This window comes from Artibeus jamaicensis, unplaced genomic scaffold, assembly GCF_021234435.1.
Source record: "Artibeus jamaicensis isolate MK-2021 breed Jamaican fruit bat unplaced genomic scaffold, CSHL_Jam_final contig_233, whole genome shotgun sequence".
Taxonomy (NCBI): Eukaryota; Metazoa; Chordata; class Mammalia; order Chiroptera; family Phyllostomidae; genus Artibeus; species Artibeus jamaicensis.
This window is the reverse complement of record NW_026521486.1, coordinates 23186856-23204873: the sequence shown is the minus strand read 5'-3', so window position 1 is coordinate 23204873 and position 18018 is coordinate 23186856. Positions and strand designations below refer to the sequence as shown.

Below are 18018 nucleotides of genomic sequence, written 5' to 3'. Positions count from 1 at the left end.
GAAGATCTCTCTGGGCTGATGAAAACTGAACAGTGAGTGAATTGAATTAAAGGGATCACAAGGCATTCAAGTAGATATAGGAAGAACCATCCAGAGAAAAGGCAAAGTCCACAGAATGGAAGTAGGCTTGACAGTTTTGTGGAAGAGTAAAGAGATTACTGACAGAGAGAGCAGTGGCTAGTAGGAACAATAGGAGGACAGGTAGCCAAGTTCAAATCATGGACCTTCTCAACAATAAAAAGCTGATTCATTTTTACATGAGCTTGATAAGAAGTCATTGAAGGTGGAAGCAGGGAAAGAGTTGATCATCTCACCAAAAGGATATCATTTATTTACAAAACAAACTGTTCAACTGCTATCTGGAAAACGTACTAGGAAATTGGCAAAAAAAAAAATAGAATGGAAGCAAAGAGAGCATTTAGGGCCAACGTGTACCTCTTCACGTCTTAAATAAACAGATAAATTTGATGCCCTAACTCACTTATAGTAGATGATAATTTCCAACCCACCTACGCATGACATTTTCACAAAGGCTTTATTGTAAAAACAGAATGTCTCTACTCTACAGAAGTGATATTAATGATAAAATTTTGGCACCATTGTTAACTACTGTGTATTTTGATCCCCTCCTTAACTCACCATACGTAGACATTCTGCATTTATTTTATGTTGATCTTAATAAGTTTTCTGTATGATATTCCTACTATGGCAATACATTTATAGTAATTATACTCCAAATGTCTTAATACTCAGGATATGAGAAAAAATAATCTAGCAAATAGGGGAAAATAGGAAGATAACATACTACTAAGGAAAAACAAGAGTGGTTTAAATGACAGTAAAATTTAACAAAAAAAAATTAAAAGAAGGTAAATGAAACAGATAGTTCAAGATAAATAATTTTAGAGCATAGAAAGGAAGTTCCAGACCACAGGTTTCTATTTCCTGCATTAAAGCAACTGCTTACTACATGATACCTTTAGAAAAAAACTTGTCCTTTAGAGAGGAGTCAATGACAGACTTCTGAAAGCCAATTTATAGCTTCCTAAGAAAATTTGTCCATGCTGAAGAAAGATCCATGAGGATAGAGATCTTAAAATTCTTATTCAATAATAAATTACCTAGCTTTAAATAGTGTCAAGTTTATAGTAAATGTTCAATAAATATTAGTCAAATAAATGAATGGGATTCCAGAGAAATATTACTCTCCAAATTATTTCCACTTCAAAGATAGGAATCTCTACCTTTGAATTCTTTACTTACCCTTTGAATTCTTTACTTAGATACACTGTCTCCTAAACTATTTTTATTTTCGACAAATTTAAGAGGATGTCACAAATTCTGGGAAAACCCCAAATGTTTCTTGATGTTACACCTACAGTTGTGAGAAAGCACATTTCAGACAGCAGGGAAAACCCATAGCTCACAACAACACATTATACACTGTCTGGGCCACTGGAGCATAACTTAAAGCTAACTGGAGTAGCTGACTGATTAGAAGGCAAGAGGAAGGGGGCGGAGCCAACATAGGCGACTATAAATGCAACTATAAAAGGCAGCTCAGAGACTCAGACTAAACTAGAGCTCCAGTGAACATTCACTGTAGATTGGCTTGAGCCGAGATTAACCAGAGAAGCAGACCAGAGTAAAGATGATTTCTGAAGATTCTTCCCTAACAGAGCACAACGTCTTGGAGAGGGGACAACAAAGTAAGTCAGATCTTATTTTTATGTACTGGTAATAACTATATATGTAGGTGATATATACTGGGTGGTGCAAAAGTAGGCTTATAATTGTGAGTACACGAAACACAAAGTATACTCATGAATTATTATTTATTGATTATTGTATTCTTTTTTGTACAAACAACTCTAATCCTACTTTTTCCCCACCCTGTAACAGTACCTAAGGAAGAAAATGTGGCTTTGTGTTTTGAAGAACTTGATTACATACTATTTCAGTCAGGATAAAGGAGGAAATGGGAAGAAGTAAATATGTCTTTATCTATGAGAAGATAGGATTCCTGAGACGAGAGGAAACACAAAGGTGAATTGCAGATCTTCAAGGATCTGTTTCTCTATTTCAGTTTATATTATCTCAATTTTTAGATGCAACTAGAAAAACCTCTGTACTAGCCAGGAGAACTCGCTGTCATTTTTTCATATACATCTGACCATATTCCAGGAATCACTGACTTTCTTTACAAAACTTCTATTTTCCACATAAACCATTACATTCTTGATTCCCTTCACACGGCATCTTTTGGTGCTTCTTGTGTGCCTCATTTTATGTTCTTATGACAGCATTTTCCAGTTGTTGGAAGTGAGGGTTTCTAATCTCTGAAAGGATAACCATGTAAGCATCTGAACTTCAAGGTGTCCAACAGTAATGTATGAAGAGAATGTCATGAAAGAATTCTTGAAAATGCCATCTTCTGCTTCTATAGTCTTTCTTAAAGATTTAATTTATTTATTTTTAGACAGAGGAGAAGAGAGGGAGAGAAACATCAATGTGTGGTTGCCTCTCACATGCCCCCAATGGGGGAACTGGCCTGCAACCCAGGCATGTGCCTTGTCTGGGAATCAAACCCAGACAAGGGTTTGGTTCACAGGGTGGTGCTCAATCCACTGAACCACACTAGCCAGAGCTGCTTCTATATTCTTTATGGGACTCTTTTCATACGTTTCATCCTTCAATTTTACCGTCTAATTATTGACTTCAAATTCTGCATGAATCAGACATTTTTTCTTTTTCTTTTCATCAAAATATGATAATCATAACTATACACTATTCCTCCTCTTCTATTTGTCTCTTCTGTCCACAGATCTATTCTATTTATTAGTACTAAAATTTTCCATTGTTTTCCTATAACTTGTTTTTATAAGATTTTCTTGATTTTTTTATTTATCTCTCTTCCTTCTTTAATCATTGAGGTACCCCAAAACCTAGCATGTAGGAAGTAGAGTTTAGTTGGAAGCAGTAATAGAGGAATGTGTTATGAACAGCAGGGCTCAAACAATCTAGAGGAAGGGATTGTTTTCTGAGAATGTATCTACTGAACTGTTTTGTGCTAGAAAAGCTTTGATTATCTCCCACAAACCATCTTTCACTTAAGAACACAAAGTGTAGCATGGATAACAAGTGCGAGCTTCCAAATTTTTCGGTAACCACGTAACCATAAGGCTATGGCCCAGTTGAGGTGCTAAAGAGAAAAACTAGTGTAATAATAAAACTACTCAGAGGTCATAGTTCAAAAAGGTCCTAATTCAGAAACTCTTAACTTTTCCTGAGATCATTCCAATTTTCTACTGAATGTTTAGGGGGGTTTTTTGCTGTCCTTAGAGTTGCTTTATTAGTATGAACAACCAAGCCATCCAGCATCAGCTTTTTGTGGCTCAGTATGTAATGGTGGATTTGTTTTCAGTTTCTCCATTAATGAGAAGAGCCTATAATCAGAGTGGAAGTATTGGGGGTGTTTTGTCATCTAGGTGATAAATTAAACTGAGTAACAATAATCCTCACTAGTGAACAGAAATTACAATCTGAAAGTCATCTGTACAGTTTACTCACTGGATAAGCCAACCAGCTGGATAAGCCGACAGACAGAGGTGGACTTTGAAGCGGATGCGTTAGTACCAGCTCAGGAACAAGGGCTGTTGCTGCCCTGAGTCCAGGCAGTGTGATGAGAAGTGAAACTAGACAGAGAGCTCTGAACTTGCTACTGCCTGCCCTGGGCTTCTTCTGGTAACAACTGGATGCTGGTCAAAAAAGAAAGAATTACTTTAGAAGCTGAAAGCAACAGAATTAGGTAGGGGAGAAGCCAAGGCATCTCTTGAAAAATCTGAATCCAGATCTATGGTGGAAAAAACAACCCCGGAAGGAGAAGCTGATGTGGACATTCATGTAGTACATGATGATTAGAGAAAGGAACATCTCTTTGGCCAGTTTAACTTTAGATAAATATTTTAAGGCAAAAATACATGCATTTCAAGATACGTGCTTTTCATTGTAAAAGTCTTCTTATTGAAAACTAAGATATTTTCACATTTTGAGACTTTTATCATAGATTTTAATATTATTCAAGTCACAATTTTATGTTTTATTTTCTCAGGACATAGACGGAAACTATGCGTTACTTGTGAAGCCAAATTTTTAAAAAACTGATAGCTCTTTGTAGCAAAAATCAAACTTTGAGTCACAAAATTCTCTTTTCTCAATTATTTATTTATATTTTAAACAGATATTCCTCTGGGTCTGTGTGTGTATGTTTGTGTAACTAAGAATCATTATTCACATTATATTGACATTCGAAATCTTTCAACAGTATTTTTATTGGTGAAATCAAATTTTTACTTCGTTCCAGCATTATACAAAGGGCAAAAGAAAAAATAAACTTCTGCCAAGTATTTTGTCTTTAATAGTGCTTTGTTTCCTCTATTACTGCTTATTCACATATCATTTTAATTGAGGTGTTATTTGTATACACTGGATGCAGAGATTGTAAGCATACAGTTTAATCAATTATAACTACAACTCCAATCAACATTTGAAGTTTTCATCAACCTAGAAAATTGCTCTATATTTCTTTTCACTCAAATTACCTTTCATACACAGATAGAAGTGATCACTTTTCTGAATTCTATTGCCATAGTTTAATCAGCTATTCTTGAATATTGTATTAATTTAAATATACAGTATATAACTATATATGGATTTTCCACCCTGATTATTTTTAGATTCATTCATTTTGTTACATGTATCAGTTTTTTCTTTTCTAATTGCAGAGCAGAATTTCCTTGTATGGATAATAGCTTAATTCATTTATCCATTTTCCTGTCGATGTGTATTTGGGCTATTGTTAGGATTTGGCTCTTAAGAATAAACTTGCTATCAACGTTCTTGCACAAAGCACTTTAAAAACATATTTTCATTTCTTTTGAGAAAATACATAGGAATAGAATGTCTGGATCACAGGGTAGGTATATAATTAATTATGTTAATTAAGTAAGTTTTCCAAAGTATTTTTTTATTTTACTCTCTTATCAGTAAAATATGAAAATTTTAATTGCTTCACATCTGCACAAACTTCACCAAAAACTACTATCAGTCTTTTTTATTCTCAGTCATGCTAGTTGTAGATATTTATACATATATATCAATTCAAGAGTTTTATTACACTATCTCCCATTTATCCTCATTTACATCATCTCTCTTAAGCAGTAAATACAGAGAGGTTAAGAGATTATGCTTAGGATTTTTTTGATATGTCATCTAGACTAATCAGGTATTTAATAAATGTTTTAATTGTGACTAAAGCAATAAAACTATACCAGACAGAATTTTCATAACTATTAAGTACATATATTTGTGAGGTATTTTATGATCTCATCATTATGCTTACATTGTTTCATTTTTATCCAAAATGAAACTATCCAAATTCACTCAAAAATTGGGGAAAATTAAGTTATAAATTTTATACACTTATAGGATAGGGAGACACACACCTCCTTTTTAAATTAAATGTCTCAAGAAAATGTCTAAAAGTGCTATTGTACTTCTGCAGTCTGCCCGAATTCACCAGCAACTCTCTCTGCAGGAAGAACGTCCAGCCCTGTCTTTGTATCACATCGTGAAGGGTCCCTTCAAGTTCCCATTCCGTGCGCTGTGCTGAATGTGGTCTTCATCACTGTTCTGATCATAACTCTCATTGCCCTGTCAGGTGGGTCTGTACTTTGTGAATTCACAGAGTTGCTTTTCTGTAAGCATTTGGGGTAATCCTGGCTGCAGTCAACAGGAATTACTTAGTCCAATTAATCAGAAATTTGGAGTAATTTAGGATTATCCCATATATCATACATGGTGGATTTCCTAAAAAATACTAGATATAATTTCATGTTTCTTCAATGACTAACATAATACCATTTTGAGTTTTTGAGGACTTTTCTGTAAGTATGAAAATTGCCTGTGATTTATACATTATTATGGAAGAAAATTTCTTTAATGTAGGTTTGAATATGGAACGAAAGGAGCTGATTCAGATTCCAAATAAATCAACATTTACTTAGACAAAATGTGGGCTGCTCACTTATTATTGACAGATAAAATAAGCCAAAGATTAACCAGGACTTGGTTAGTCATTTGCCTTTCACCTTGAAGACCACTGCCTGGTGGTTATGGGTAATTAAGAATGGATCTAGGAACTCTCAGAGTCAATGCCATACAGTATTGAAAACATACTGTTATAGATACGTTTGTGTCTTTTACAAGCATGAGTTGTCATAACTTTATAAACAAACTTAAGTCATAGACCCTTTTGTATTCTGAATGACTCCCCTTCAAGTTTTCTTTCATCTCCCAATATAGTGTTCTGTCTACTGGAAGTTTACGTTCCTTCACGCCTGCATTCAGATCCAAAATCTTGAGATGTTTAATGCACTTTACCCTTTCTAGTCCAAGGCTATTTTCAAGATTTTTCTATTTTTTTCTGCCACTCTCGGACATTGTAGCCAAAAAGCCACCCTTTTTTTCTTATACCTTGTATGATGATTATTAGGTGCAATGGGAGATATGGGAAAGTGAGAACCTGCTTTCTTAACCTCTTCAGGATTTGCCTGTCTTGCCTTTCATTCTTTATTTTATCACCTAGTGCAGCACAGCATTCCCAGAACTAGGTTTGCATGCTGTGGATATTCAGTTCTTTTTGTAACTGAAACAATTTTCCTGTCCACAGTGGGCCAATACAACTGTCCAGCCCAGTATGTGCCTTCGGAACCATCGAACAGCCATATTTCTTCGTGCTCAGATGATTGGATTGCATACCAGAGGAAATGCTACTTTATTTCCAACGCAACAAGGAATTGGACCTTAGCCCAAAACTCTTGCTTGAAGCATGGTGCTACTCTTGCTCTCATTGATTCTGAAAAGGACATGGTAAGATAGTATTCAAAAACAATTTCATAAAATATTGCAATTTTCTTGTATATGGCTCATCTGTAACTTCATTCTGTTTCTTGATTTATGAAGAAAACATTGTACCTGTCTCCCATGTAGGAAAATTTTGTCTGAGGTCAAAATTAGGGCTCTATTTAATCTTGTAAACTTGATTTGAACGCTTAGCCTCAAAGACCAGAAATCCAAATGAGTCAATTCTGTAGAGAGCTAATGAATGATCAGCTTAACTATTGTACCTCAATGCAGCTTTTGAGAAATTGCTTTTGAGAATTTATTATAGACCTACCTACCCAGAGGGGTTGTTTAATATGCACCCTCTTTGTGCCTTCTTCAAGATCTTTTTAAAACGATATGTGGGTCGAGCTGAACACTGGATCGGGCTGAAAAGTGAAGCTGGTCAGACTTGGAAATGGTCAAATGGCAAAGAATTTAACAACTGGTGAGTTTCAAGATGTTTCTTTATCCTTTTCAGGCTGGTAGCTCAGGAGAACCATTGTCCTTTCTCTCACTGCTCTATAGAAAGGCTGTGCTCTTTTTAAACAGAGCTTTAACTATCTCTTTTGTATGCTTAAACTGTTTGGAATTCTTTAGAGAAAGGCTTTGATGTTATCATTTTGTTCTTTTCATCTGCTTGGAATTCATACAATAAATGCTTCTGGTAATTTGATCTCAGAAAAAATGTGGTGTATAACAATGTGGTGTAATGTACAAAAGAGTCAGTTAGAAATATGCCAGGAATAGTTATGATGATGCGAACACAATCTAACATTCTCGATCTCATATTAATATTTCAGTGATAAACTAGTCTTTGGAAAATAATTTCCTTTTACTCCTTCCCAGTTCTCATCTCCACAGGGGTAAAGAACAATATTTTCATACCTACTTAGAAGCTTCTGTGGACCTGAAAGAAAACTTGCCCCAGAATTAAAGATGGGGACTTTATTTCCATTACCTGTAATTAAACTACATTTTAAAGTTTGAAGGACACTTTATAAGTTTAGTGTTAATATTTGTCATCTGAAAACTCAGGGTTGAATGAATTTCTAGCTATCCATATAGTTTCATTATAGCCTTATTTTGGAACATATGATGTGTACCCACGTTTTTGGCCCAAATTTTGAGGGGAAAATCTATCATTTTAATTTTCTAATTTAATTATTTATTTATTTATATTTAGATACCTGGTTTTTTGTATTATAATGAAATTTTAGCACTTATTTTTTAACATATTATGGTACAAGAAATGTTATGTAACAAATAATTACAAAACACAAGAGCAGATACAAGGTACTTCAGGCACTACTCATGTATAATGTACATCCTTATTTTTTCATCAAAAATTTGGGCAAAAAAGTGCACATCGTATGCGGCAAAATACAGTAATTACTGATACAGAGAATAAATTCAAATCTCTAGAAAAAGAATTCTTAATAGGGGTCCAATGGTATCATAGCCACAGATGAGCTTCAAGGGCCATCACCCCCATACAATTGTACACACTGCACTGATATGTAGCCTTGTTGAATGTGTATACTTTTGGGGAATTGCTTCTTGAAGGGATTGTAAATTTAAAAAATGACCGAGAGTCACTCCTCTGGTGGCATGCCAACCAAATAAATGGAGCTCTTAACTCTTCCTAGCTTTGTGTCTTCTTTCCACATACTCTTCCTTTGAATAACTGTCTGCTGTCTCTCTAGATTAGTCTATGATCATTCGACTGGCAGACTTGCCTGGTGCATTCCTACTCTGCAAAAAAAAAGTTTTAATTCTCATGTAACTGAACAGAAATGATGATCTGAAAATAACTCTTAGTTTCTTTATTGCTTGACAGGTTCAATCTTACAGGATCAGGGAACTGTGCCCTTCTGAACAGCACAGAGGTCAGCAGCACAGAATGTGGGAAGGATTTACACTGGGTATGCAGCAAACCCTTCGAAGAGTGAAAAATCATATTTGTTTATAGACTCTTATTTCATGGAACTCAGGAAATTGGCATTGAGGGATGCTGCTCTCTGGTCAGGCTTTTTCCATAAGGACTTTGTGAAAGACGTTGTATTATTTTTGGAATCCTCCTCCCAAACAAGACTGCATAGAGAAGGAAGAGGAATTCCAGGAATATCTGCATTATCTGCCTTGTGGAATAAATACCCTGGTCGTGAGCTGAAAACTTCACAGATTGACGGATATTTACATCCAAAGAATGAAAAGAATGACTTTAAACCTCTTGACTGCACTTTATACTTTATCAACTCAGAAATAATAAAATAGCTAGGTTTAGAGCCATTATTTATTGTTGGATGACTACCAGCGACGAGCATCCTTCACACCTTTGCACTATTTGAAGGAGTTCGATGGCAGTGTTAAAAACCGAATGTAAACAAAGGAAATTTCAACTGGTAGCATGGACATTGTCTAAATGCATTTGTTAAACTCAGAGAACATTTGTTAGTGGACAAATGCTTATGAAACTAAGCTTTGTAATATTTCTCTCTTTTTGGAGAAGTTTTCCAGGTTACTTTGTCACTTTTCTCCCCCCAAAAGAATGAGATGATCTTGTACTTCAGTCATTGTTCTTTACCTTACTTCTTCAACGTCTTTTTCGATAGTATGTAGTTCTTTGCCTTTAAAGCCATCTACACCTTGTTTTACAAAGATGGCAACAAAACCAAAGAACATTAGAATATTTGTAAACAGATAAGTGCTGGAAAGTGTGCAATATATGGTGTCGCAAATTCCTACCAGAAAAAAACTCTGTACTGTTCAAATCCAAAATATCTGATTATAAACTTATGCCTCTCCTAATCAATTCTGTCATGTGCAGTACTTCATGTGAGGTATTTTTAGTGCAATAAAGTGTTTGTTTGTTTGTCTTTTGTATGTGGTGCCATTATAAGCTGATTTTGTGTATGTGGAAATAAAAATAGAATCAACAAAATAATCTCTAAGAAGTGTTTGCTCCTTTAAAATGCACTGAAAATTGTCATACCAAATAGGTAAAGTAAAAATGCTATAACATTTTAAAAAGACGTTTCTATTGTAAAAATTTAGCTTTATAACATGGTTTCCACTTTTTGAATTGTTTTCATATGTGTGTTTCTAAAAGGGCTGTATTCATTCTTTTTATGATAGCAGGCAGTAAATATTCTAATTGACTTAAAAAAATTATGTCATTTAAAATGTTTTTTCTCTCTTATTTTCTTCTGCTTTCTTGTTTATCACACTCATACCAAAGAAGCACAGAGAAAGTAAGAGACACCAAAATGCATTTTGTGAGAACCTGCTTATAAGTTCATTCTGTCTCCAATAAGACGGTAATTGGTCCTTATAAGCAATGTACTGAAAGCATCTTGTCCCAAAATGCTATAGATATTTTAGTTATTTACATAAAATAATTCATTAGATAGAAATGAAGTACTACATAATCTTGGTATATTTCAGCCAGGAAAAAATCTATTACTTTCAAAATTGTTTTATGAATGTATTTTGTAATATACTTCTCTGAAGGTTGGAATGCGTGCTATATGTGGTATCTTTACTTTTTTAAGATTTTATTTGTTTATTTATATTTTTATTGTTGTTTTTTAATTGTTGTTCAAGTGCACTTGTCTCCACTTTCCGTCCACCACTCCCCCGCCCCCAACCCCAGCCTCTGTGGTCTCCCAGTCTGATCCCACTCCACCTTGGTTTTGTCCATGTGTCCTTTATAGACGTTCCTGAAAACTCTTCCACCTTTCCCCCCACTACTCCCTCCCTCTTTTCACTTTTATATGTGGTATCTTTAAACTGTTGTCATTAGCATGGCATATTGAAAAGAAAGGTGGATTCCTGACGCTGCTCAGTGATAAATAATAAAGAAACTTTTTAATCTCAATGTCCTTTAGTTCTCACGGCAGTGAAATAAAACAAATGGCCTCCAAGCTCTAATATATTATCATTAATAATATCAATATACTCCCCCTGAGTAATGTTAGGAAAAAAACTCTGATGATTTGTGTACTATTAAAATATCTAGGCAAAAAGCATTGCTGTTTGGAGCCAAAGCACAGAAGAAATATTGCCAGAGTTTCATCTGTACTACTCACTAATCGACTAGCTGTTTAAATTAGAATTAGCTAAAAACTCAGTTAAAAGTAGCTGCAAACTTAATTCGTTAATACATGAAAAAGGACTTAGAACAGTACCTGGATGATGATAATTATTGTTATCTGTGTTTTATTTTGCTTTTTCAACATAATTTCAATTTCTTTCTTGGGGAAGGGGAATAATTCCTCACCTGCTTATTTCACATAAATTTAAGAACTGAATAAATTTAAAAGTATTTTTATTTTTATGTTTTTATATTTTATTTACTTATTTTTAGAGAGAAGGGAAGGGAAGGGAAGGAGAGAGTAGGAAACATCAATGTGTGGTTTGCCCCCATGCACCCCCTGCTGGGGACCTGGCCTGCAACCCAGGCATGTGCCCTGACTGGGAATTGAACCAGCAACCCTTTGCTTCACAGGCCCGCGCTCAATCCACTGAGCTACACCAGCCAGAGCTAAAAGTATTTTTAAAATAATAAGATGCCATTAAAATGTTATACACTATAGTTAGTCCTCAATAGACTCAAAATTTTTATAACATGATTACAGAAATTATTTTTCTAAGCTTGTTCTCAATTTTCATAAATCTAAGTTTTTACACATGAAAATGTATCATAACTAAAATTAAATCGCTAAACATATTTTGGACAAAATGTTAGAAAGTGTATGACCATAGTGATTGTTAGTGATAATATAAATTGATTTAGTTTAACCTTTGGAAAACAGTTTTAAAATATTTATCAAAACCTTAAGAAGATTTATCCTCCTTTTTATGTGATAGTTTATTAGGGAAGTATTTTTTAAAGGAATAAGCTTAGATGTGCAAAACATAATCATAAATATGTTTATCCAAAGGACTCTTTCCAATAATAGTAAGTCAGAAGCTACTTAATTGCTCAAAACTAAATATTTTATTAAATATGATTCTACTACATGATGAAATAATATGCCAACATTAAAAATAACACTGAAGATGAATGTTTATGTAAGTGGGAGAGTACCAAAACCTATTATTGCTAGGTCAGTTAAAGTAATACATACATCAAGACTTCATGCCATGAAGAAGCATTATGTTGAACTAAAAGATCCAGGCATAGAATAGTATCTGTTATATGATGCCAATTATATTTCATTTATATGAAATTTAAGAACAGGCAACACCAAACAATACTGACAGAAATCAGTGGATTCCTCTGTAAGGGGCTGAAAGGAAGAAGCGTGAGGGGCAGGAGGAGCCTTCTGGTGTATATCTTATCGGCAGGCGTGCTCATAAGCACAATCATCTGTCAAAACTTACTGAACAGAACACTATTACTCTGAATTTTATTTGATGTAAGTATACCAAAATAAAAAGTGACAACATATCAAAAAGTATTAATTATGTGTTTTGTGTTTCTATATGCCGAGAGAGAAAAACTACTACTCTGGGAAAACAAAATGGTTTTCCCAGAGTAGTAGGAGTATAGACAATATTTATTTACTTCTCTATGTTTCTGTATAGTTTCAAAGTATTCTATAATAAATAGTTGTTTTACTCTTCATAAGAAAATCATTTATTTTAGCCCTGCCTGGTATGGCTCAGTGGATTGAGTGCTGGCCTGAGAATCGAAAGGTCACCAGTTCAGTTCCCAGTAAGGGCACATGCCTGGGTTGCAGGCCAGGTCACCAGCAGGGGGCACATGAGGGGCAATCACACACTGACGTTTCTCCCCCTCTCTCCCTCCCTTCTCCTCTCTAAAAATTACAAAAAAACTTTTTAAAAAAAGAAAGTTATTTATTTTAAACCCCAATATAGGATCATTAAAGTAAGTAATTTCATGATTTAGAGTACAGCTTTATGTTCTACTAATTACAAATAATTACTTTCTGGTATGTAATTACAAATAATTGCTTTCTAGTAACTAACTACAAGTTTGCTTCAAAAATCTCCCTTATGAATTGTTTTTTGGCTCCGCCCCCAACCCATGTGGGCACTGACAAGCTGCAGTGTCACCTAGTGGCTGTATAAATTATTGCATTTTTGTATGTAGGCATTTCTTGGAACAATTGTGATTTTTTTTTCTTGTAAATAGTGTTATAGATAATGTAATCAGTTTTGTATTTAATTATAGAGATGTTGGTTCTCTTTTTGCCCCACAATAGAGATAAAATAAAAACAATCTGAATTTCAAATAGTAACAAGTATACTTTATTTTGGTTTGTTGTTTTCCAGCTTTATTGGAGTATAATTGTTACCAAAAACTACACTTAATTGGTGTATACAATTTGGTGAGTTTGAACATATGTGTTACCATCACTAAAAATCTCGACAATACACATACCCAACACCTCCAGAAGTTTACTGTGTTCCTGTGTGTGCTTGTATATGTGTTGTGGTTAGAACACAACATGAAAACTACACTTTAATTAATTCGGTAAAGTTGCAGTAGACAAAAATCAATATATAAAAATCAGGTGCATTTCTATACACCAACAATGGACTGCCTGAAAAAAAAATGAGAAAACAGCCCTGGCTGGTGTAGCTCAGTGGATTGAGCTCAGTCCTGTGAACCTAAAGGTCAGTGGTTCAATTCCCAGTCAGGGTACGTGCCTGGGCCGTGGGCCAGGTCGAGAGTGCATGAGAGACAAACGCACATCCATGTTTCTCTCCTTCTCTTTCTCTCTCCGTTCCCTTCTCTCTAAAAATAAATAAATAAAATGTTAAAGAAAAAAGAAATTAAGAAAACAATCTCATTGACAATAGGGCAGAAGAAGAATAGTATATTTAGAAATAAACCTATTAAATATGTGAATAACTACTAGTACATTGAAAACCTTAAAACACTGATGCGAAAAATTAAAGCAGACATAAATAAATGCAAAGGTACTCTGTGTTTATGGATTGAAAAAATTAATATTGTTAAAATGTTCATATTACCCAAAGTGATCAGTGCAATTCTTATCAAAATTCCTAAGAGGTTTTTTAAAACACTAAAATTCATGTAGACAAACAAAGACCCCAAATAGGCAAAGTTATCCTAAGAAGAGCAAAGACGAAAGGTTCCTTCCATATTTGAAATAGGTTCCTTCCTTATTTCAAAATATATTACAAGGGTACAATAATCAAAACAATATGGTACTGAAATAAAAATAAAAATAGTTCCAAGTAGACTAATGAAACTGAATAAAGAGCCAAGTAATAAACCTACACACATATAGTCAACTGATTTTTGACAAGGGTGTCAAGAATACACAATGCAAAAAGGATAGTCTTTTAAATGTTGGGAAAACTGGATATAAACATCCAAAACAATGAAACTGGATCCTTATCAACTTCTGCTTTTTCTTAAACAAATACCTAGTTAGCAATATGGTTTGGCAAATTACCCTTTCTCCACTGGGCTACAGTCACTATAGTCATAAGTCTTGTAGTTTTTTTTGTTTGTATGGTCACTTTCTAGACTCTTCATTCTGCTTTATTGATATATTATCTGTCTATTATTCTGCCAAACTACATTATCTTAATTAGCATTCCTTTATAGTAAGTTTTAATTATTTATAATTAAATAATTATATTAGTAGAGCTTGCTCTACTTGCTCTAATTATATTAGTAGAGCAAGTTTCTCCACTTTATTGTTCTTTATGTATATCTTGATTATTCTTAACTGTTTGTATTTCCATTTAAACTTTAGAATTGTCTTCACAATTTTCACAAGAAACCTGCTGGAACTGAGATTCAATAAGCTGTTGAACCAAGCTAGCAAAAGTGACACCTTTATTAAGTCTTTTAATCCCTGCTTATGATTTAATCTCATTTTATTTCAGTCTTCTTTATTTGGTCTCTTTAATTTCTTTTATACTTTTATAGATTTTTTTATATAAAACTCATATATCTCTTTGAATTTATTCCTAGACACATTACAGCTGTGATGCCATTATAAATTAAATCTGCACTAGGTCAAATGACCCCCTGCAAGATATCCACAGCACTGAGAATGTAAGTACGTGATATTACCTGACAAAAAGAAATTTGCAGATGTAGTTAATATTATAGACATTCAGATAGAGAGACTATTTTGGATTGAATGTGTAATCCTGAACTGATTACATGAGTCCTTAGAACAGTAAAATTTGTTCCACTACAGCTTGAGAGGTATAATTGACATATTTTTCAAGTGTACAACATGATTTGTGATATATATATGAGAACACATGTATGTACATATATATATAAATGACCACTACAGTGGCTAGTTGACACCCAACATAGTGGGTGTCACCCATAATAGTGACCATTTTATTGGTCATTTTTGGTCACAATTGGTCATGTGATGAGAACTTTTAAGCAACTTTCAACTATACGATAGAGTATTATTAACTATATTACATCCCAATGACTTAGTTATTTTATAACTGGAAGTTTGTACATTTTAATTACCTCCACCCATTCTGTCCACTCCCACACCAGTTTGGGCAACCATCAATCTGTTTTTTGTATGCATGAGTTTGTTTTAGGGGGTGGTGGAGGGAGGTAGTGAAAAAAATTCCATATGTAAGTGAAATTATACAGTACTCGTCTTTCTCTGTCTGACTTATTTCACTTAGAAGAATAGTTTTCTCTTGGAGAAAACTAACCTGTATAAAAGACTTACAAATATTGAGAATAAGAAAATATGAGCAGTCTTTGCCTGAATGTCCATAGTAATGTCCGCTAGTTCCTGACATAGAGCCTCCCACTGCTTAGTTAGTACCTTACTTTTATGCTTTAATAGACATTCAAGGGTCACTCGATATTTAGGTAGGTCTCATAAAGAGTGGAGACCAAAGCAAGCACAAATAACATGAAGTTCAGACTGAAATTGATGGTAAAAAACAGAAAACAGTTTGAATATTGTTTAAATCAATAGCCATGGGAATAAGAAATATAGAAAAACTGAATCACTTAAAAAGAGTAAAATAAGGAAACATTAAAGAACAAGAACAAACCCTTGGAAATTAAAGTTTTAATAAAATAAATTAAGATAAACTAATTTTATAAAATGAGTGGAGGAAAAACTTGAGGCAGTCTCCTAGCTAGTAAAATCTATGCATTTAAAAATAGGAAAAAATATAATGATAGTAGAATCTGAACCAAAGAGCACCGATATCTCACAACAGAAAGGCTAGAAAAAGACATTAGAATAAAATAGAAAAAATTATAAAATAAATATGAAAGTTTTTTCAGCTGTTAAGAATATGTTTTCTGTTTAAAATGTCCCACTGACTGCCAACAGGAAGGCTAAAATAGACCCAAAGCACACCTCACTATGGAATTTCAGAATTCAAAAAATAAATCAAACATTCTTAAAGTTTCCAGACAGAAAAGTTAGGCTCCAGACATAGGATCAGAAATTGGAATATTGTATGTTTAAATAAGTATTATGCCATCTGACAGAAAGTGTCACTAAAATTAAGAGAAAATGTGATTACCAATTTTAACTTTTACATTCAAACTATATTTTAATTTCACAAGTATAATAAAAACCCATTTCCGACAAAATAATGAAAACTGCAGGTCGTTTCTCTCCCTCCCCATCCCTCTCTCATATCATGTCATTTAGACAAAAATCTCTTAGCCTTAAGATGAATAAATGTCTGTGCTAATAACTAAGTAAATGTCTCTCATTACTAGTTAGAGAATATTGGTCCTTCCAATTTTGCTTAAACCTCAACTTTTTATGTGAATTTGAAATTAATAATCCCATGGTTTCTTGTAAGCTAAAATAGTACTCCCTATTTTAGTCCATATTTCCTCTTTTTGTAACTGTATGGCCCTGGTGAATTGCAGAACTTCCCTTTTCTCAGACTTCCCTCTACATGTGGTTCATTACTTAGCACACTCTATTGTCTGTTTTGTGCTGTTAACATTTTAACACCGTTGCCTTTAGTATGTTATTGTGCTGTTGTCGTCTTATTTTCCTGTTTTGTGCTTTCATGATGTTGGTGGAAAATGGGACCTTTCCAAATTCTTTTTTTCATTTTTAATTTTGTTCAAGTACAGTTGCCTCTATTTCCCCCGCACCCCAGCCATGCCTGCCTCCCACCCTCGATCCTACCCCACTTTTGTCCGTGTGTCCTTTATAGTTGTTCCTCAAAACCCTTCCCTCTCCCCGCCCCCATTATCCTCTCCCACCTCCCCTCTGGTACTATCAGTTTGTTCTTATTCTTGAGAACATATACAATTTATTATTAAATAACCAGTCATTCTTAAGCATTAGTATTTGTAGTTCCTTTTTCCTAACACAAATGTCTCTTTGTAAGAGAAGTAATCAAGAGGATGTTAGCACAGGTTAACAATTCTCAAGCTGGACCTGAGCATTTCAAGGCTCCTCACCCAGCTCCCTATCCTTGGAATGTACACTCTGCCTCCTGTTCCACAGTCGGAGCTGTCCCAAGGACATAGTCTTGAAAGAGTAAGCTGTTCTTGAGATCATCTGGACTGAATACATGACTGAACACAGTTAACATCTCTACATAAATTTGTAAGGCTCTGATGAGCATCTACTTGTGAAACTACTCATCTTGCAGTCTCCCGAGAAAAGCCTCATTAAGTACTTCTTTTGCTCATTAAAATTGCCACCTAGCAATCTGGAGCGGAAGACCTCTTTTTTCAGTCTCTCTTTGCTCTCTAACAATTGACGAGCCAGCTAGGAGACCAAAGAAATGAGCCTTGGGAAAGAGGCATCCTCAGGGGGAGTCTTCAGTTGGCCGTCTATTTCTGTGAGAGAAGGGGTAGCCTATATGTTAGATGCTTGTGGACTGCCACTCACATACAGGGACCGCCCCAGAACACCAGGTGCTTCAGTGCACTTATTTGAGGAACTGTGTAGAACACGCTGTGGCTAAGAAGGAAAAAGAATGACTTCACAGTGGGCTGGTCTGCACTCTGGGCACCGATGCTCAACCACAAGCTGAAGCTCTAATTAGAAAGTTGGGAGAAGAGCCGAGGTTAGAAAAGGATGTGCA

General features: G+C 34.5%; 1 protein-coding gene across 1 annotated transcript; it reads left to right on the top strand.

Moving 5' to 3' along the window:
* The first annotated feature begins 1582 nt into the window (after nt 1–1582).
* On the top strand, nt 1583–9979 carry CD69 (CD69 molecule). The gene is made up of 5 exons (XM_037167878.2): nt 1583–1709; nt 5597–5719; nt 6731–6930; nt 7287–7390; nt 8783–9979. Exons 1-5 carry the CDS (start codon nt 1652–1654, stop codon nt 8892–8894), a joined length of 597 nt encoding a protein of 198 aa, XP_037023773.2. The 5' UTR covers nt 1583–1651; the 3' UTR covers nt 8895–9979.
* Nucleotides 9980–18018: the final 8039 nt, after the last annotated feature.

Coding starts and splice junctions, on each gene's coding strand:
- CD69 (XM_037167878.2), top strand. CDS start 1,652: ATGATTTCTGAAGATTCTTCCCTAACAGAGCACAACGTCTTGGAGAGG. Junction 1,710..5,596: donor CTTGGAGAGGGGACAACAAA/GTAAGTCAGATC, acceptor CTCTCTCTGCAG/GAAGAACGTCCAGCCCTGTC. Junction 5,720..6,730: donor AACTCTCATTGCCCTGTCAG/GTGGGTCTGTAC, acceptor TCCTGTCCACAG/TGGGCCAATACAACTGTCCA.